Source organism: Rhincodon typus, chromosome 11 (assembly GCF_021869965.1).
Source record: "Rhincodon typus isolate 14 chromosome 11, sRhiTyp1.1, whole genome shotgun sequence".
In the NCBI taxonomy this organism is placed as follows: Eukaryota; Metazoa; Chordata; class Chondrichthyes; order Orectolobiformes; family Rhincodontidae; genus Rhincodon; species Rhincodon typus.
The window spans coordinates 68,190,052-68,212,226 of record NC_063342.1 but is presented as its reverse complement, the minus strand read 5'-3'; the positions used below and the strand labels follow the sequence as shown (position 1 = coordinate 68,212,226).

General features: G+C 41.8%; 1 protein-coding gene across 5 annotated transcripts in view; it reads left to right on the top strand.

Moving 5' to 3' along the window:
* Positions 1–22,175, top strand: part of rcbtb1 (regulator of chromosome condensation (RCC1) and BTB (POZ) domain containing protein 1) — a 32,241-nt gene that overhangs the window by 7,331 nt on the left and 2,735 nt on the right. The window contains exons 5-10 of one of the 5 annotated variants that reach the window (XM_048602805.1): positions 6,689–6,796; positions 9,541–9,683; positions 13,323–13,513; positions 14,293–14,419; positions 14,516–14,667; positions 21,856–21,986. In XM_048602805.1, coding sequence (XP_048458762.1) covers positions 6,689–6,796; positions 9,541–9,683; positions 13,323–13,513; positions 14,293–14,419; positions 14,516–14,667; positions 21,856–21,986 — 852 coding nt within the window. Of the gene's footprint in view, positions 1–6,688; positions 6,797–9,540; positions 9,684–13,322; positions 13,514–14,292; positions 14,420–14,515; positions 14,668–20,032; positions 20,204–21,855; positions 21,987–22,175 lie in introns of those variants that run through there. The other 4 variants (XM_048602808.1, XM_048602807.1, XM_048602806.1 and 1 more) reach the window with 4 other exon arrangements.

Here is a 22,175-nt window from a genome sequence, read left to right as displayed (position 1 = left end):
GATCTTGTTGCATTTGAACATGGACTGCTTCAGTATCTGAGGAGTTGCGAATGGTGCTGAACATTGTGCAATCATCGGCAAACATCCCCACTTCTGACCTTATGATGGAAGGAAGAATATTTTGAAACAGCTGAAGATGTTTGGGCCTAGGACACTACTCTGACGAACTCCTGCAGAGATGTCCTGGACCTTTGATGACTGACATCCAATGACCACAGGCATCTTCCTATGTCTCAGGTATGACTCCAACTAGCGGAGAGTTTGCTCCCTGATATCCACTGATTCCGGGTTTTGCTAGGACTCATTAATGCCACACTCGGTCGAATGCAGGTATGATGTTGAGGCTGTCACTCCCACCTCACCTCTGGAATTCACCTCTTTTGTCCATGTTTGGACCAAGGCTGTAATGAGATCAGGAGGTGAGTGGTCCTGGCGGAACCCAAGCTGAGCATTACTGAACAGATTATTGCTGAGCAGATGCTGCATGATAGTGTTGTTGATGACCCTTCCATCACTTTACTGATGATCAAGAGTAGATTGATGGGATGGTAATTGTCTAGGTTGGATTTGCCTTGCTTTTTATATACAGGACACACAGGGCAATTTTCCACGTTGCTGGGTAGATACCAGTGTTGTAACTGTACTGGAAGAGCTTGACTAGGGGAGCAGCAAGTTCTGGAGCACAAATCTTTAGTACTATTGCTGGAATGTTGTCAGGGCCCGTAGCCTTTGCAGTATCCAGTGCCTCCAACCGTTTCTTGATATCACGTGGAGTGAATCAAATTGGCTGAAGACTGGTATCTGTAATGCTGGAGACAGCTTAAGGCACTTCTGGCTGAAGATTGAAGCTTCAGCATTATCTTTTGCACTGATGTGCTGGGCTCATCCATTGTTGAGGTTAGGGATATTTGTGGATCCACCTCCTCCAGTGAGTTGTTTAATTGTCCACCACCATTCATGACTGGATGTAGCAGGACTGCAGAGCTCAGATCTGCTCCGTTGGTTGTGGGATCACTTGGCTCTGTCTAACACTTGCTGCTTTTGCTGTTTGGCGTGCAAGTAGTACTCTTTGGCTTCACCAGATTGACACCTCATCTTCAGGTATGCCTCGTGCTGCTCCTGGCATACCCTCCTGTACTCTCCGTTGAACCAGAGTTGATCCGCTGGCTTGATGGTAATGGTTGAGTGGGGGATATGTCGGGCCATGAGGTTACAGATTGTGCTGGAGTACAATTCTGCTGCTGTTGATGGCCCAAAGCACCTCATGGATGCCCAGTCTTGAGTTGTCAAATCTGTGCGAAGTCTGTCCCATTTGGCACGGTGATAGTGCCACACAACATGATGAAGGTTATTCTCAATGTGAAGATGGGACTTCATCTCCACAAGGACTGTACAGTGGTCAGTCTTACTGATACTGTCATGGACAGATGCATTTGCAGCTGGTAGATTGGTAAGGATGAGGTCAAGTATGTTTTTCCCTCTTGTTGGTTCCCTCACCACCTGCCGCAGACCCAGTCTAGCGACTATGACTTTAGGAGCGAACAGCTCAATCAGTAGTACTGCTCCTGAGCCACTGTTGGTGGTGGAGGTTGAAATCCTCCCCCCAGAGTACATTTTGTGCCCTTGCAATCCTCAGTGCTTCCTCTAAGTGTTGTTCATCATGGAGGAGTACTGATTCATTAGCTGAGGGAGGACAGTACGTGGTAATCATGCAACGTAACATTATGTTGTCTTGCATATGTTACTAGAAGAGTGATGAGGGCACTGCAGTGATGTGAAAATGTTGCCTCATACTGATATTATCCTGATCAAATTTGGATCAGCAAAATTAACAATAGTTTTTCTGCAGGCTTAGTCCATGATAATGCTGATGATAACCATGGATGAAGAGCAGCCCAGTTTTTAAAAACTCTTTACAAGTATGATGGGGTTTTTATTTCCAGTTAAAGCTTTAATTTGCTTCAAAGCCCCTTGTCCTGATTTGCATCTGGGTAACCGGGTGAGAAAATGGCAGGAGCAGGTTTGTATTTGGTGGAACACAAAATTATCTGGGTTAATATGCGGCACAGAACAGTAAGTAAGATTGTGCAAGTTGTGAATTCAAGTCCATCATTGGAAGCTGGAGCACAAAATCAAGGCTTGTCACCTCAGTGGAGCTCTAAGGACGTGCTACAATGTTGGAGCCACTGTTTTTGAGGTGAGACATTAAATCGAGGCCCTTCTTTCTATCTCAGAAATGCATAAAAGGTCTCATGGCACTACTCCAAAAAGAGCAAGGGTGTTTTGTCTAGTGTCACAGGACTCAAGAATGTGCTGTTCGGCCCACAATGTTGTGCTGAACATCACGCCAAATTAAACTAATCCCTTCTGCCTGCCCTTGGTCCATATCCCTCCATTCCTTGCATGTTCATGTGCTTATCTAAAAGTCTCTTAAACAGCCCTATCATATCTGCGTCTACCACCACCCCTGGCAGCATGTTTCTCGTTAAGTGTAAAAAAAAACACTTGTCCCTAACATCTCTTTTGAACTTGTCTCTTTTCACCTTAAATGCATACCCCCTAGTATTAGACATTTCAACTCTGGAGGAAAAAGGTTCTGACTGTCAACCCTATCTCTGCATCTCATAATTTTATAGACTTTTATCAAGTCTCTTCTCAGCTTCCGCCACTCCAGAGAAAACAACCTGAGTTTTTCTAGCCTCTCCTTATTGCTCATACTCTAATCTAGGCAGCATCGTGGTATACCACTTTTGCACCCTTTCCAAAGCCTCCACATCCTTCTGTAATGTGGCAACCAGAATTGAACGCAATACTCTAAGTGTGGCCTAACCAAAGTCTTATAAAGCTGCAACATGACATTCTGACACTTGTTATTCAATTCCCCGACCAATAAAGGTAAACATGCCATAGGCCTTCTTTACCACCCTATCTACTTGCGTGGCCACTTTCAGGGAGCTATGGAATTGAACCCCAAGATCCTTTTCTACATCAATGCTGTTAAGGGTCCTGCAATTAACTCTATACTTTTCCTTAGCATTTGATCTCTCAAAGTGCAGCACCTCACACTTACCCGGATTAAACTCCATCTGCCATTTCCCTGCCCATATTTGCAATTGATCTATATCCCGCTGTATCCTTTGACAACTTTCTACACTATCCACAACTCCACCGATCGTTGTATTGTCTACAAATTTACTAACCCACACATCTACATTTTCTAATGTCCTGGCTAGTATTTTACCGATTCACCATCAAACACAGATTACTGGTCATTAACGCATCACTATTTGTGAGCTCTTGTTGTCCACAAATTGGCTGTAGTGTCTCCATCCATGCAAAACTGATTGAATATGTTGGCTGTAAAGCAGTTTGCGACATCCTGAGGTCATGAAAGCACTACATAAATGAAAGTCTGTGTTTTTGAAGTTGTTGAAGGGTACTGGTGTCTTAGAAATTGTAATCAGGGCACTTGAGTGGTTTATCAATGAAATTTTGCACTTTGATTGCAATTGACCACTTTGCACAGGTTTGCATTGTGGGTAAGAAAAATGCTCACAATTGCCTGGTAACTCTGGGTCTTGCATTGTGATGACACTGAAGGTAAATATATTTGAAGTTAAAAAACCTCCTCCTGAATTTAGATTTAAATGCAAAGGGGGAAACTCTGCCCCTTCTTATGGCTGAATTAATGCTGGAAGATTGTTGCAAAGATTGCACTATATTGTGACTTTGGTTTATTGACTATGCATTGAACTCCTGTTAATCTCAGTGTTAACATAAAGCTGTGAACTCAAGAGTCAGAAGGTTGTGGGTTCAAACCTCACTTGGCTTCTTTAGTCCCTGTGGCGCAGTGCTGAGGGAGATCTTCCAGTATCCTGATCAACATTCATTCTTTTGACAACCTCTACCAGAACCAAATTAACCATTCATTTGTCTAGTGGTCTGTTTTTGTGGAAACTGTGAATTGTATAAATGCCACTTCTGAGTGGTGCAAGGAACATACATGTGCAAAGAGAGAGGCAGAGAATGATACTCATGAACAGGGAAGCTCCTTCCACTGTTTAGGGTTAACCTAGAGCCCAGTAATTTCCTTTTTGGGGTTTGAGGCCACTACTACATGCTTATAAAGCCTCCTCGCCCACACCACTGCCTCTGTTATCCTCCTATAGCGGACCCTTTCTGACAGATTGAGGAGTTAAAATAACTGTGTCGCTGTAACTGTAGCACCACATTGCATATTTCGCCAATGTGTATGTTTCATTTATAAGCCACCACTCCACTTGTTCAAGTGGCTCCTGCAGTGAGGATAAGGTGTATTTTGTTTCCTTGAGAATGCTGGGTAAAAATCCAGCCATCAAAAGGCTAAGGTAGCCCAGGGGTTTAGTTGTCGCTTTTAAAAACTAATTTATGTAAAATAAAGGTATGGCAGGTCTGTGTCTGCACTGGCATCACTACATATGTAGTGTGGTGACGGCAGTTGTGCATGTGTGGCTTGTTACAACCAGTGACATCACCAGCCCTGTCTGCACGTGTGCTGGTATTCAGAGTAATCACTCCATTTTGTGGGAATTTACTATGTGAAAATTGGCTCCTGAATTTCCCTACAAAATAACAATGGCTGCACTTAAAAATAAATTACACTGAATAGCTTTGGAATGACCTCAGATTACAAAAGGCATTTTCACTCTCTGCAGAAATCACTGAAACTTCACTGCTGTTGTAACAGTCAGCGTGGGTCAGAACATAGGAGCAGTGCTATTAGGTGTGGTTGTTCATCTCCTCCTGCATGCTTAACACCTACAGACTATTTACCAGAATGAAATCAAATTAATTGTCATATGTCCTTTCAAAATTACTCCTTCAAGTGGTCATTTGTCTGTTGTCACTTAAATTTGTTGTTTGAGATTGAGGTTGTAACAAGCCACACATGCACAACTGCTGTCACCACACTACATATGTAGTGATGCCAGTGCAGACACAGACCTGCCATACCTTTATTTTACATAAATAAGTTTTTAATAGAGTCATAGAGTTATACAGCACAGAAACAGAACCTTCGGTCCAACTCGTCCATGCTGACCAGATATCCTAAACTGATCTAGTCCCATTTGCTAGCATTTGGCCCATATCCCTCTAAATCCTTCCTGTTCATGTACCCATCCAGATGCCTTTTAAATGTTGTAATTGTACCTGCCTTCACTTCCTCTGGCAGCTCATTCCATACACGCGCCACACTCTGCTTGAAAAAGTTTCCCCTCAGGTCCCTTTTAAATCTTTCTCCTCTCACCTTAAACTTAAGCCCTCTGGTTTTGGACTCCCTACCCTATCACCCTATCCATGATTCTGTAAGTCTCTATAATGTCACTCCCAGCCTCTGATGCTACAGGGAAAAAAAGTCCCAGCCTATTCAGCCTTTCTCTATAGCTCAAACCTTCCAATCCCAGCAGCATCCTTGTAAATTTACAACCTTCTGGACTTAATATTGAGTTCAACATCTTCAGATTGTGAAGCCATTCCCATTCCTTTCCTTTTAGCTTTACTTGTTCTATCCTCTGTCATTGTGTCCTCTCTCCCTTCTCCCCACTCCAGTTCTTTTCAGTTTGGCAGGTAGACACCATTGTTCCGCCATTGTCATATTCCGATCACTGAATCTGCTCTATTAACGTCCTTTCTCCCCCATCACTTCAACTGCTCCCTCCTCCCCATGACTATTGCATAAATGCTGCCCCCTCCGCACTTCATGTCAGTTCTGATGAAGAGTCATCTAGAAACAAAACATTGCATAGATGCTGCCTGACCCACTGTGATTTCCAGCATTTTTTGTTTTCAGTATAGATTGCAGCATCTGGAGTAATTTGCTCCTTCCTTGTAAATCTTTTCTGAACCCTTCACTGGTTAGCCGTAAGACCATAGAAGTGTAAGAAATAGGAACAAGAATTTGGCCCATTGAGTCTGCTCTGTCATTCAATAGGAATGTAATCTTGATTCCCCATCCTGATCTGAAATCTATATCTCAGCCTTAAATACACACAAGGCTTCTGCCCCCACAGCTTTCTGTGGGAAGGAATTCCAAAGAGACTCAACTATCGGAGAGGAGAAATTCCTCCTCATCTCAGTCTTAAGTTGATGTTTCTTTATTCCGAGATGATGTCCTCTGTTCCTAGACTCTCCTATTTAACCTGTCAAGACCTTTAAGAAGATTTTATGTTTCAAACAGATACATGGTGGGAGGAGTTAAGTTGGGATTGATTTCCTATTCAGAGGATGTGAGTGTCGCTGCATGGGCCAGCATTTATTACCCAATGCCTAGTTGCTCTTGAACAGTAAATTCCATAGATATGCTCAAAAATGAGGGTAGTTTGAGAGAAACTTGTTGCACGGCAGGAAAGTCGGTTACCAGAGGTGATAAGTTTAAGGTAATTCAGAGAAGAGCGATAGCAATGTTTCCTTTACTCCACGTGCTGTCGTTTACCAGAATTCACAGTCTGAAGTGTGGTAGAAACAGATTCAATAGTAATATTCAAGAGGTAACTGGATATAAACTTGAAAAGAAAGAAGAAAGCGCTCTGAGCAAAGTGTAGGTGGAGTGGAAGTAATGGATTCTTTTTCAAAGACCAAGCTCTGACACAATGAGCTGAATGACTTCCTTGAATACTATCTGATTCTTATGTTTGTTTTCCATGTCTAGGTGTACAGTTGGGGTTACAATGGCAGTGGTCAACTGGGAACAGGAATCAGTGGAAACCACCTTACTCCTTGCAGAGTGACTGGGCTACAAGGAATTTGTGTCCTTCAGGTAAATATCCTTGTACAACCGCTCTTGACCCATCACCACCTGCTTTGTTAATTTATGTAAAGCTGATTCCTTTATTGTCTGTTAGATACATTATATTAGACAGTTATGAACCTGCCTGAAAGAGTAGTTGTGCATTGTTAAATATTGAATAGTGATTTAAAATTACCTAGCAGATTTTTAAAAGTGAATTCATATACAACCCTGTCATAAAGACAACTTTACAAATTAGCAAGTGGGCAAAATGAATCAATGCAATTTTATTTTTCTAAATACAAGGTTAAGCACTGTGTGTAGTTTGAAAGCATTTTGGTATTCCAATGATGCTTGTTTCAATAAGCTAGTTTACTGCGCAGCAGTACATAAGTATGCAACCTTGGTAATCACATCATACATTAATGGTAACATAGTGGTAATGTTACTAGACTAGTAACTCAGAGCTCCATACCAATTGTGTAGTGGCATGGGCTCAAATCCTATCTGGCAGCTGAAGGAATTTAAATGAACTTGATGAATTTGGAATTAAATGCTAGTCTCATTAATAATCACAAAATTACTGGTTCACTAATGTCCTTAAGACAAAGCAATCTGTAGTCCTTACTGAATATGGCCTATATTTGATTGCAGATCTATAATAATGTAGTTGACTGTAACTGTTTTCGGCATGACCTGAACTGAATGGTTTTATAGGTCAATAACTAGAGAAGGGAACAACGAATGCTGGATTTGCCAGTGGTGCTCACACCCAAAGAACCAACACCTATATAGGGGGAACGAAAGGCAGATGGCGGAAAGTTGTAATAAAAACAGAATGCTGGAGAAACAAAGAAGCACACAGTCAACGTTTTGAGTCCAAAAAGAAAAAGGACTATGAATTGAAGTTGTATAGTCTGCAGTTTACTGAGAATTTGTTTGTGGAAGTAGATGGTGGATCTCATTTGTTGGAAACCAGATTGCACTGCAAAAAGATTGCTTTGAATAAATGTTGAATAACAAGATACTCACTGCAGCTATCCTGGCATAGGATGTTTTTTGAGAATCAAAAATTATAACTACTGTTCATTAAGTTTAACTTAAATTTTCATCCCAGAGAGCACTTCTATAACTTAAAGACAAATGCAACAGATGACTGGAAACAAAATTATTAATGAACATTTCATTTGATTAATTAAGGGGGAGCTAAATGAGTGCATAGAGCTTGGCCTGTATCTTCTGGAGCTTAAAAGCATCAGAAGTGACTTAATTGAAACATAGAAGATCCTGAGGGAAAACAAAACTTGGCATGAAACCTCATTGAGGTGATGTTTTAATATGCATTCTGCCTTTTCCTTTGTTTTTCCAGATGTAGAATTTAAGGAAGTGGTGGTAGAAGTCCAAGGGTGACAAAAAAGTCTACTAAAGGATTTTGGTCACAGGAAAGTAATGAGGTTGTGTAGGTGGAAAAGAACAGTTGGTGCTGGTGCTGTTGGTAAAATTTGAACAAACTTTGCAGGGAGTGCTGGGGTAAATTCTTAAGTATAAAAAACATTGAGAGAGATAATAAAGTAGGAGGCATTAATATTAGGTAGATTCATCATAAATGGCAAAGTAATAAAGTGCAAATTTGAGTAACACCATGCAAATGTGCGATTGTGAATAATAAGATTATCCGTGTCTGTAACTCACTAATCACATGGAAGTATGATGTGGGTTCATGGAAACCTGACTCAGCGAAGAGTACAACTGGGTACTAAATATTCTTTGATAAAAGTGCTCAGGAAAGGAGAATCGTTGGCAATATTGATTTAAGGAAAGCATTGCAATGGAGAGAAACAATGTGCCAGTGTGGTCAAGAACAGAATCTTTTCGGTTAGGGGTAAAGAACAAAGAACTGGTGCAATTACATTGCTTGGTATAGTTATAGTTTACCAATTAGAAGGAAAGATACAGAGGAACAAAATTGTAAGCAAATTAAATTATTCTTTTTCTAAATATAGACACTTTAAAGAGCAAAGAAGGGTAAATGTTGTTTCCAAGATTTTCTTTATTCAGTTAATGTTCAATTTTAATGTCTTTATAGCAATGAGAAAGAAAATGCTGCTCAACCTGATTCTTGGGAATAGGTTGGACCAGAATAATCTGGTGACAGTGGGGCACATTTTGGGACAATGATAAATTTATCATGAACTTTAGGTTGACAGTGGAAAAGGACAAGGAGCAATCCAGCAAAAGAATCATCAATTTGACAAAAAGCCAACTTCAGTAGCATTAGAATGAATCTCACTTGGATAAATTGGATTCAAAGATTAGCAGAAAAAAATCAAGATCGAACAATTGCCTTTAAAGTACAGGTGAAGTCCACTCCAAGAAAGGGGAAAGATCGGGCAACAAATCCCGAATCCTCTTTGTAAGTGTGCTCATGACAGCTGCTGGGTTAATACAGTTATGAACCAGGTCAAATAAAAAGAGTTCAGTGTGGAATTGAGAAAGCAAATAAGAAAAGCTAAGAGAGAGCATGACATATTAACTTAAACACCAGTCATTGATCCTTTCAATCATGCTTTCTCGTTGGGAGAATAATGTTAAATGAAATCTGATGGTTTGAATATTTTTTCAGCAGTTATCATTGTTGTCATGAGATCAGTATCTGTGTGGTAACAAGTTTATATATGCTTCTTATCTCTCAAACCACTGAGCAATACTAAATTTTTCTAATTAAATGATGTTTTAGCATTTATCATGGCTGATGAATGTTATTCCACTTCCAGATTGTCTGTGGTTCTGCTCACACACTCGCACTAACAGATGAGGGCTTGCTATATGCCTGGGGAGCAAATACATCTGGACAGCTGGGTATTGGAAATAAAATCAATCAGCTGGTTCCAGTACTGATCACTGTGGAGAAAGAAAGGTACTGTTGTTTTTTTTTAAACTAACAATTAACAATTAGTTGACTTTGTACATTCACCTGTCTCTATGTAACAGGACTGTCCAGGAAACTAACTCTTCCTTGCTGCTTGACAAACAAGCAGTTGGCATTGGCAGAAGGTTGGGGTGGTAGTGGTGATGTTGGTGTGAAGAGGAAGGGCAAAATTCTCTAACTCAGCATCTTCAAATATCTGCAAAAGTCTTGCCATAGTTTCAAAGTGTCAGCAGAGGAATGTTGGCACAATGGCCTCTTTCTGTGATTCTAAATTGAATTGAACAGTTATTGTAGAATCCCTACAGTGCAGAAAGAGGCCATTCAATTCATCGAATGTGCACACATCCTCCAAAGAGCATCCTTCCCAGACCCAGCTTGCTGCCCTATCCCCATAATCCCGCATTCTACCATAGCTAATCCATCTAGCTTGCACATCCCTAGTTGCTATGGCAAATTTAGCATGGCCAATCACCTAATCTGCACATCTTTGTATTATGGGAAGAAACTGGAGCACCAGGCGGAAACCCATGCAGACATGGGGAGAACATGGGAACTACACGCAGACAGTCACCTGAGGCAGCAGGGCTAACCACTGAGCCACTGTGCCATCCCTAAAGTCTTGCCGGAAGCCATCACGTTTAGTCAGTTTGGGGCTTGAACCCATTACCTTCACGTTATTAGCACGTGTGGTTCAAATAACTACAATAACTGTGCTCTAATTATCTGAGCTGTTGATCTTTATTATAATCAATGTACTGTCTCTTCAGCGATGTGCCCAATGACTAATTGTTATATGTACACCAGTTTGTACTAAGCATCCAACTCATTCAGTATGTGGGAAGGCCAGAGTGCCTGGAGTTGAAAGATTTCTCTCTTTGTCCGTCTCATATTTCAGTTAGTTTCAGCAATCACATTGTAGAGGTTGTCCACTTAGCCTTTGAACCACACACGCTGCAAGAGTCCCAAGCAGTGGGAGTGAGTGCCTTTTCAGCATTTGTATAGAGTCAAATAAAGCAAAGAGGAGGCCATTTGGTGCATTGTACCTGCGATGGCTTTTTGAAAAAGCTATCCAATTAGTCCTACTCCTGTCTTCTTTAGGAATAGCCAAGGCGATTTTTCAAATATATATCTATCTCTTCTTGAAGGTTACCATTGTATCACCTTCCATCATCTTTTAGTACAATTCAAGTAATTTCAACTTGCTGCATAAGAATTCCCATCTCCTTTCTAGTTCCTTTGCCAGTTACTTTAAATCTATACCTCTTGGTTACTGCTCCATCCACCACTGCAATCAGTTTCTTCTCATTTGCTTGATAAAAACCTGCCTAATATTGATCAATGTATTCTCCTTAAGTTTCCTGTAACCTTCTATAAATTGAAAACTGGAATTAATTCTCAGTTTAATTAACATTACTCTATTTAATGTTTGTTTGTTTATTATCTTATTTATTTTGCTGAAAGGCAGTGAATTAACTAAGTCTCAGTCTTTATTAAACAAGCAGAACAATATCCAGAATTTTGATCAAGCAAACAGCAAATTGGAACAAGTGAAATTATTTGAGGTCTGATGTTAGGTCTTCTGGATTGCCCATCACCTACGGAAGGCCAATAAATACAATGTAACCATAGCACCCAGATCCCCTGAACAAATACAGGGTAGCTTCATAAATTGTTTTGTTTAAAATGTATTATTTTAATTGAAGGTATTTGTGTAACTTGGAAGTTATCTGTTTGATTTCCTGGAATCACCTGCTAGGAATGCTAAGTATCAACTCAAGGCAACTTTGGTGATTATGCCTCTGGCGAGATTCTGCAACCTAAACACCAGATTGCTATGATAACGGATCGAGTAAAGAGGGATCAAAACAATAGTCCCATTCTCTGGCATCGAGGACTGACCAGTTACTAGCACATTGTGTTACCTCATTGGCCTTTGAATGAAACCATGCAAGTGAGGTTGTACTGTATTTACTATTTCAAACATTCTGCTTTGCGTATGCAAGAACACACAGAAACACTTTAGCAATAATTTTTTGAAGCTCTTTCAATTCAGGAAGTCATCCTTTATACTGTAAAATTGCAAATGCAACTTCGTTATTTGAGAACAGTAAGTGAGGAAACAGAATATTACAGCCTTGCTCACCTAAAATGGGCGAATTATTGGAACCAATATTTAATGGCACAGTGACATAACTCTTGGAAAAATCTGAACTGATTGGACATAGCCAACTGAATTTATAATGGCTAATCATTTTTATTGAACCTACTTAGAGTTATGGAGGATTAAACTAGCAAAAACCCAGGTGAAATGCTAATTATTACGCACTTGAATTAGAATGAACTGATGAGTGATGCCCAATGGGATCAGCATTGAATCAAGTTGAAAGGACCTGTATAAAGAAGTGTACATACCTCCGGCAACATCGCACTACCTCGGTATCACATCGAATTGTATGCCTCTGGTTTAGCTAACATTTATGGAGTGGGATTTGAGCCCTTGATCTTGTGATGGAGAGGCAAGTGTGCTACCACTCATGGCTGATAATATACTTGCAATAATTCAGTGTGTACAATAGCACTCCTGTGACAGGAATGTTTTCTATTTGAATGGGAAAGAGAGGGAAGAGAGTTTATATTGTCACCCTCTTTTCTAAAAAAAAAGGAAGAATAATCCTCTGATAGTCAATCGTATTTTTATTTTTCTTTAGTGTTTCTACAACTGACAAATTGGAATAAAGGAAATTAATGGGAGATGAAATTGATTTTCATACATCTGGACTGTAAAGTTTATTCTTGTTTAATCTTGTCTGTCTGGATCAGTATAAATGATTACTTAAAGCGGAAACATTAATCTGGGAATTCTTCAGGAAGTGCAGTCTTCTCTTCAGTGAGTTCATGCACAATCAGTGAAACTTATTAGTGTATTTAAATACGTACATATTTTTAATTTCCTCAAATTGTCCACATCCATTTCAACCATATCTGCTGCAATAAACTTATTCGCTGAAAATATTTTGCAGAGAATATCATTGACATTTTTATCTCATTTGAGAGAGTTCTATTGAAAAGTCATTGATTTGAAACATTTACACTGCCTGTCCCCCTACAGATGTTGTTAGACCTGCTGAGTATTTCCAATACTTTCTTCTTTTTACTTCCAATTTAATGTATCTGTTGTGCTGTTTATTGTATGCTGTTATCTGTCACATGCATCTAAGTGAAATACTGTTGCCATTGTGCAAGATATGCTTTCATCAGGCGAAGTGAATTGCGTTCACCTTTGAAGTTCTTCATTTCACTTTGCCCTATTCCCTCGGAGCAAATGTGTTCTTGGACCGATCTTTCGGTCACAGTCTTGACTAAATATTGGAAGTAAATTTAGATGATTGGTAGTTCTTAAACTTGAAACCCAAGGATAACAGCATTACTTGCAATGATGTAAAGATTCTACCAATCCAGTGTTCTCTTTAAATTAGAGGTAGAGTTCAACTGCATGCTGAGAGGAACATGGTAATGTAGCCTCAACTCAACTGTAAGCACCGACTAACCCAGCAGAAAACATTTGTCTGCAACATGTTGCACTTTATCAATGTCCTGTCACCTCTCTTCCTTGATCTCTGTCTGTAGGATTGTGGAGATTGCAGCCTGCCATTCTACCCACACCTCAGCTGTGAAGACCCAGGGTGGTCAAGTTTACATGTGGGGACATTGCCGGGGCCAGCCGGTTACCATCCCACATCTCACTCACTTCTCTTGCACAGATGATGTGTTTGCCTGCTTTGCCTCTCCAGCAGTTACATGGCGCTTCCTGTCCATAGGTAAGATCATAGATCTGTGATTATGAATCAGAGATCTGTGATTGTGTACATAAAAAAAATCAAACATTTTAATTTGAAGTGTAAACTAACTGAATTATCTCTTGAACTTGCACTTATTTTTGTTCTAGAAACAATATTTTTAATTACTCTAAGGAAGTGACAACTTTGATTGGGTTAAATAGATCACAGAATCTTGCAGCAGAGAAAGAGGTTATTCGGCCTATTGTCCTTGTTAGTTGGAAGAGCTATCTAATCAGTCCTATTTTCCCCTATTGCTTACTATAGCCCTGTATTTTATTCTTCTTCTTTTTCAAGTAAATATCCAATTTGCTTTTGAAAGCTGCTGTAGAATCTGCTTCTGCACTTCATGGTGCATTCCAAACCACCAGGACTCATTACAGTAATTTTTTCTGTCTCTTTTCCCACTTTAATTCTTTTGCTAATTTTTTAAAATCTGTGTCTAATGGTTATTGACCATTTTTATCCAAATTGATTGTATTAAAAATATAATTTAAAATCAAGACAGTAGCAATTAGGTTTCAGATTTCCGTGTCTTCCTTTTCCAGTAGTTGTTTGCCCATGTTCACAATGTTTTCCCTATCCCCGTTCCATCTCCATGTAACGTAACTTTCTTTCTGAGATAAATTTTCGGAACACCTGGAAGCCCCAAAACGAGTAGTGTCTCCTCAGATTGAACCCATCAATGGCACAACTTATTTTGTTCGAGCATTTGTGTGTTCCAGAGCAATTGCTTTTACCATTTGATTTCCACTCTATAGAACAGGATGATCACCTGACTGTAGCCCAGTCTCTGCACAAGGAATTTGACAGCTTGGAAACATCAGATTTAAAGTTCTGTGTGGAAGGAAAATTCATCCATGTTCATAAAGCTGTTCTAAAAATAAGGTACTGCTTTAAAATGTTGTAAGCTAGTATTTTCTGGGAAGCAAATTCTATAAAAAATAGTTTTAGGATAAAATTAGTTTATTTCTTACACCCCAGGTGTGAACATTTTCGAACTATGTTTCAATCCTACTGGAGTGAAGATGAAAAAGAGGTGATTGAGATTGATCAGTTCAGCTATTCAGTGTATCGTGCCTTTCTAGAATACTTGTACACAGACTGTGTCAATCTTCCTCCTGAGGATGCAATAGGTACTGTGTGTAATTTGCTTCTCTTTGTTTATTCACTAATTATCTGGTTGAATGGCTTACTCCTGTTTTCCTGTTCCTGTGTAAAATTTGCACATTGCAAAATCCTGAACTGCATAGTAAATTCAAGCATGGCACCTTCCCCTGCAACCGCCAAAGGTGCAACACCTGCCCATTTACGTCCTCCGTCCCCAGTATCCAAGGGCCCAAATATAGTTTCCAGGTGAAGCAGCACTTTACCTGCACTTCCCACAATCTAATCTATTGTATTCACTGCTCACAGTGTGGTCTCCTCGACATGATTTTGATTTTGATTTTATTGTCACGTGTACTGAAATACAGTGAAAAGCTTTGTTTACAAGCGGTACAGGCAGATCACAGCAAGCAAAGGATGTACAGATTGAAAAGACTTAGAGGCATACAGGTTACATTGCAGATTACATTATTTGAGGCTAGAGTCCGTTCAACAGTCTGATAACAACTGGAAAGAAGCTGTTCCTGAACCTGCTTATGCGTGTGTTCAGGGTTCTGTATTTTCTGCCTGACAGAAGAGGTTGTAGGAAGTCATTACCAGGATGCAATGGGTCTTTGATAACGTTGGCTGCCTTGCTGTGGCAGCGAGCCGTGTAAATTGAGCCCATGGATGGAAAATTGGCTTCCGTGTTGATCAGGGCTGTGCACACCACCTTCTGCAGTTTCTTACAGTCCTAGGCAGAGCAGTTGCTGTACCAGGTTGTTACGCACTCGGTCAGTATGCTTTCAATGGTGCATCTGTAGAAGTTGGTAAGGGACCTTATGGACATACCAAATTTCCTGAGCCGCCTTTGGAAGAAGAGGCATTGTTGTGCCTTCTTGACTGTTGCATCTACGTGGGAAATCCAGGAAAGGTGGTTGGTTATTGTCACTCCAAGGAATTTGCTGCTGTCCACCCTCTCAACCTCCGTTCCGTTGATGTAAATGGGGTCGTGTTCTCTTTTCTTTCTGAAGTCAATGATCAGTTCTTTAGATTTGCCAACGTTGAGTGAGAGATTGTTTGTTTTCATGGCACCACGTCACCAAGCCCTCTATCTCCCTTCTGTATTTTGACTTGTTGTTGGATATCTGTCCCACAATGGTGGTGTCATCAGCAAACTTGTAGATGGTGCTCATTTGGAATTTGGCAACACATTCATACGTGTACAGGGAGTGCAATCGGGGGGGCTGAGGACGCATCCTTGGGGGGGCTCCAGTGTTGAGTGTTATTGTGGAGGAGGTGCAGTTACCTATCCTCACTGATTGCGGTCTATCGGTCAGAAAACCGAGGATCCAGTTGCAGAGGGCAGAGCCGAGACCAAGGTCATGCAGTTTTGAGATTAGTCTGAAGGGGATAATGGTGTTGAAGGCAAACAGGAGTCTGACATAGGTGTCTTTGTTGTCCAGATGTTCCAGAGATGAGTGCAGGACTAGGGATATGGCATCCTCTGTGGACCTGTTATGTCGGTAGGCAAAGTGGAGGGGATCAAGGCAGATTGGGAGACTGGAGTTGATGTGGGCCATGACCACCCTCACAAACCATTTCATGAGTATCGAAGTCAGAGCTATTAGGCAGTAGTCGTTAAGGCACGCTGCGTGTGCTTTCTTAGGTACGGGGATGATGGTGGTCTTTTTGAAGCAGGTGGGGACTTCAGCTTGTAGGAGGGAGAGGTTGAAGATGTCGGTGAATACCTCCGCCAGTTGATCCACATTGTGGAAACGAAGCGTAGACTGGGTAACTGCTTCACATAACATCTACGTTCTGCTCGCAAAAAAGACCCAGAGCTTCCAGTTGCCTGCCACTTTAACACACCACCCTGTTCTCTGGTCAACATCCCTGTCTCAGGCTTGCTGTAGTGTTCCATCGAAGCTCAGTGCAAGCTATAAAAGCCATGGGTACCCGCATGGGCCCAAGCTATGCCTGCCTCTTTCTGGGATATGTGGAACAATCCCTCTTCCAAAGCTAAAGGGGGTGGCCATGGGTACCCGCAATGGCCCAAGCTATGCCTGCTTCTTTGTAGGATATGTGGAACAATCCCTCTTCCAAAGCTACACTGGCCCTATCCCCCACCTCTTCCTCCGTTACATTGATGACTGTATCGGCGCTGCCTCGTGCTCCCACGAGGAGCTCGAACAGTTCATCCACTTCACTAACACCTTCCACCCCAACCTTAAGTTCACCTGGACCATCTCTGATACCTCTCTCTCCTTCCTGGACCTCTCTGTCTCCATCTCTGGCATCCACCTCGAAACTGATATCCATTTCAAACCTACCGACTCCCACAACTACCTAGAATACACTCCTCTCGCCCACCTCCAAAAAGGCCATCCCCTATTCCCAATTCCTTCGCCTCCGCCGCATCTGCTCCCGAGATGAGGCATTCCACTCACAGACATCCCAGATGTCCTCTTTTTTTCAAGGACCTCAACTACCCCTCCACAGTGATTGAAAATGCCCTCGACCGCATTTCCCGCAACTCATCCCTCACAATACCTACCCGCAATAACAACCAAAACAGAATCCCCCTGGTCCTCACGTACCATCCCACCAACCTCCGAATCCAACGCATCATCCTCTGACATTTCCGCCATCTGCAATCTGACCCCACTACCAAAGACATTTTTCCCTCCCCAACTTTATCTGCTTTCCGGATGGACCACTCTCTCCGTGACTCCCTTGTCCGCTCCACACTCCCCTCCAGCCCCACCACCCCCGGCACTTTTCCCTGCAACCGAAGCAAGTGCTACACCTGCCCCTACACCTCCCCTCTCACCCCCATCCCAGGCCCTAAGAAGACCTTCCACATCAAACAGATGTTTACCTGCACATCTGCTAATGTGGTAAACTGTATCCGCTGTTCCCGTTGTGGCTTCCTCTACATCGGGGAAACCAAGCGGAGGCTTGGGGACTGCTTTGTGGAACACCTACACCTCCCAGTCGCAAATCATTTCAGCTCCCCCTCCCACTCCTTGGACGACATGTCCATCCTGGGCCTCCTGCAGTGCCACAATGACGCCACCCGAAAGCTGCAGGAACAGTATCTCATATTTCACTTTGATACCCTTGGGCTGCAGGGTTCCCATGTGGACTTCACAAGCTTCAAAATCTCCCCTCCCCCGACCGCATCCCAAAACCAGCCCAGCTAGTCCCCGCCTCCCTAACCATTCCTCCCACCTCAAGCCCCACCCCATCTCCTACTCACTAACCTCATCCCGCCTCCTTGACCTGTCCGTCCTCCCTGGACTGACCTATCCCCTCCCTAACTCCCCACCTACACTCACCTTTACTGGGTCCATCCCCGCCTCTTTGACCTGTCTGTCTCCTCTCCATCTATCTTCTCCTTTATCCATCTTCTATCCGCCTCCCCCTCTCTCCCTATTTATTTCAGAATCCCCTTCCCCTCCTCCATTTCTGAAGAAGGGTCTTGACCCGAAACGTCAGCTTTCCTGCTCCTATGATGCTGCTTGGCCTGCTGAGTTAATCCAGCTCTACACCGTGTTATCTCAGATTCTCCAGCATCAGCAGTTCCTACTATCTCTATGCTGCTTGGCCTGCTGTGTTCATCCAGCCCTGCACCTTGTTGTCTCTATAAAAATAACACCTCATTTTCCGCTTGAGGACCCTGCAGCCCTGTGGCCTGAATGTTGAGTTCAATAATTTTAGGGCCTGAACTCTCCCACGTCTTAGCCCCCCTACCCCACACACCAGGCCTTGTTATCACATAGACTGCCATTACACATTACCTATTGTTAGTCAGTCCCCATTAACAGCTATTCACTCTCTTAGCAGATTGTTATCAACTCCTTTGTCTATCCTACTGCTGTTATCTCTCTTTGGGGTCTATCCACACCTATTATTTACCCCTCCCTCCCCCCCACCAAATTTATCATCTAATTCAACCAATTCTTCAGGGTGGATATGTTGGAAGAGATGTTGCAGTAAATCAGAAACAAAAACAGAAATTGCTGAAAAAGCTTGGCAGGTCTGGCAGCATCTGTGGAGAGAAATCAGTTAACTTTTTGGGTCAAGTGACTCTCCCTCAGAAGTGATGGTAGCCAGGAAAATTTTGGTTTATATGCAGAAGATAGGGTTATGTAGTGGAGCGTGAAACCACAACCTTTGATTTATTGTCAAGACTATTAGCAACTGACCCTCAGTACCCTGATTCTTGCAGTCTGTTTTACAGCTTATTGCAGACATTTGTCATGCTTTGTTTAAAGAAACCCCTCCAAATTACTGATCTTTTCCCTTTCTAAAGTCTGCGTACATGTTGTGACCTCCTAAATCTGTGCTCACCTTTGCTCCAACAGTTTTCCACCTTGCTATCACTGTAAAGTGACCTTCATTAAAGTCTTAAGTTAAATGTGGTGCAACTTACCCTGCTCATCCCTCTCAACAAGATTGTCTTCCTGCAATGTCTCTTCTGCTTTTTATTTACCCATCTTTTTCTATCAACCTGTTCAGTGATGTCAGTACACGTCTCTAGAGCAGCTGGGACTTGAACCTGGGCTTCCTAGTCCAGCGGTAGGGACACTACTACTGTGCTACAAGTGGGCTCCCCACAATGTCTCTTGTCCATTCTTGAGCTGTTTGGAACCAGGTAAAGGCAATCTCATTAACTACCAGTGATAGCTAGACATTCGCATGCACTGGTTTCTCTTTCTGCTCCAGCACCATCACTGATCTTTGGTCCTTTCCTATTTCTCATTAAGACGCTGGACTTTGGTGAGATCATCTGGAAAAAAATGACGTTAGATTCCACTTGCATGACCAAATGCAGTTCACTGTTTTTAAATGAACTATCCGTGAATTTAAATTTCACGTCTTTCATTGAACCATGGAATCCCTACTGGGTGGAAGCAGGCCATTCTGCCCATCAAGTCCACCAATCTACCGAAGAGCATCTCATCCAGATCCACAGTCCGACCCTATCCCTGTATTTCCCATGGCTAATCCACCTAGTCTGCACATCTTTGAACTGTGGGAGGAAACCCATGCAGACACGGGGAGAATGTGCAAACTCCATACAGACAGTCGCTCGAGGGCGGGATCGAACTCAGGTCCCTGGATCTGTGAGGCAGTCGTGCTGCCCTTTGCAAAATATTTAATTATAGTGCCTTACAGGAGATACACTGATAACTTATCAAACAATTTGTCAGTTGCAATCGTGCTAACCACTGTGCCACCATGCCATTTCCTATGTTGTTGTTCTGGATTTACCCTTTGTAACCTGTTTCGTAAAAAAAAAAAAGTATATCTTTGTCCTTAAATGTTGCTTCTTTACACTTCAGATGTTGAAATTCTTCTCCTTTAACCTTGAATGCTGCTTATGTTTGGAATTATTCTGTTTTACAGTTTCTGGAATCCAATCCAAGACTCAGAATCACAGCATGCTCCTATGTGCAGGAGGAGGCCATAAGACCTTTCATGCCTGCACCAGATCTCTGAGCATTTTGAATTAGTGCCAATCTCCTCTCTTTTCCTGTAACCTTGTGCATTATTTCTAATTAAATCATCTAATGCCTTCTTAAATGTCTTAATTGTGTTGGTTCCACCATACTCTCAGGCAGTGCATACCAGATCCAAACTACTTGCTGTGTGAAATTTTTTTTCTCAGCTCACTTTGGCTTAACATTGTAAAGCAGTGGTCCCGACCTGAAACGTCAGCTTTCCTGCTCCTCTGATGCTGCCTGGCCTGCTGTGTTCCTCCTGCTCCACACTGTTATATCCGCCTTCTAGCTTTTGATCTTTTTAAGATCAAGAATAGTTTTTCCATATCTATTCTATCCAGACCCTTCATGATTCTGAAAACATCTCAAATCTCCCCTAAACCTTCTCGCCAAGGAAAAGAGTACAATTTCTGCAACCTTTCCTCATGTATGAAGTTTCTCATCCCTGGAACCATTCTCGTAAGTCTCTTATCCGCTTTCTCCAATGCATTCACATCCTTTCTAAAATGTGGTACCCAGAATTGGTACACACTACTCCAGTCCCAATTAACGGAGCCTAGAGTACTGAATGCTTTAACATCTCTACTTGTCTGCCACCCTTAATGACTTATGCATGAAGACACTCGGGTCTTTTTGCTCCTACATGCCCCTTGGAAGAGCACCACATTCTTTGTACCAAAATGTATCATCCCGCACTTCTTCACATCAAATTTCATCTGCCACCATCAGCCCACTCCACCACCTTATTAATGTCTTTTTGAAGTTCTCCCTTGTCCTTCTCTCAGATTTTGTGCAGTCTGCAAACTTGTCCCTTACACACCAGGATCTAGATAATTATATACAACAGGAAAAGCAAGCATCCGAAGACTGATTGGCAAACTCCACTAAAAGTTTCCTCCAGCCTGAAAAATTCCTGTGAACCATTACTGTTTTGTATCCCTCAACCAATTTTGTATCCTTGTTGCTATTGTCCCTTTTATTCCATATTCTGTAAAATTTCTCAACCCTGTTGTATGGCGCAGTAGCAAATGCTTTTATGTACACCACATCAAGAGCCTGGCTGTCATCAGCCCTCTGTGACACTGTAGGAAATTCTCCTGAATGTGGTCAATAATACTTGTCTCCCACTGCCCTTTTCATGACCACTATCCCAGTTAAGATCCCCTGTTATAGCTACTGTATAACATTTACACCTTTCTGTAATTTCCTTTCTGTTCTGACATATAGCCAAATAGATCCTTTCCTGAAACATCCCTTCTCCAGTCCTGAAATGTTTTCCTTAACCAAAAATGCCATGCCTATTTCTTATCCTATCTTGTCTGAATACTTCATAACCAGGATATTTAATAACCAGACCTGCCCTATGTGAAGTTTCCATTTGCGTACATGCAGCTCCACAATGTCAGGTTTATTGCATTGAGATGTTAGTGCAATCATTTGAATGTGAGGCTTTTTATTGTTGCCTTTTTAAATTTATGTAATTGTGGTTAGATTTGTCATTTGTTACTATGTCAGAAGATTGTTTCAATGTCACCTCTTTTCTGTGCAACTGAGTTGGTAGGAATGACTAGTTTAACTTCTTGACACAGAAGTGACATTTGATGTTTGACCTAACAAGATCGTATTGTAGAATTCACTTGCTTTGGCTTTTAAAGTTCTGTTTATGTTTGAGTTGAATTTTAGAGCCATTCACAACTTGAAATCGCATCCAGATTTATTTTTTTGCAGGGCTTCTGGATCTGGCTACTTCTTACTGTGAAACCAAAGTGAAGAAACTATGCCAAGAGATCATTAAAAGGGGAATTACTGTGGAGAATGCTTTCCTATTGCTGTCAGCAGCAGTCCGTTATGATGCAAAGGTTAAAACTCATGAATTCCTTCCTGATTTAAACTGATATTACGATTGTTAGAACAGCTTTCTCTCGATGACTGTGAAACTATGAGCTCTTAATTTGCACCAGGGTTGTTTAAATGTCCAGTAAACAGCAGATTCTGTGATGTTTATCCACTCCTCTTTTAGCCACTCCCTCCTCTCCCCCCCCCCCCCC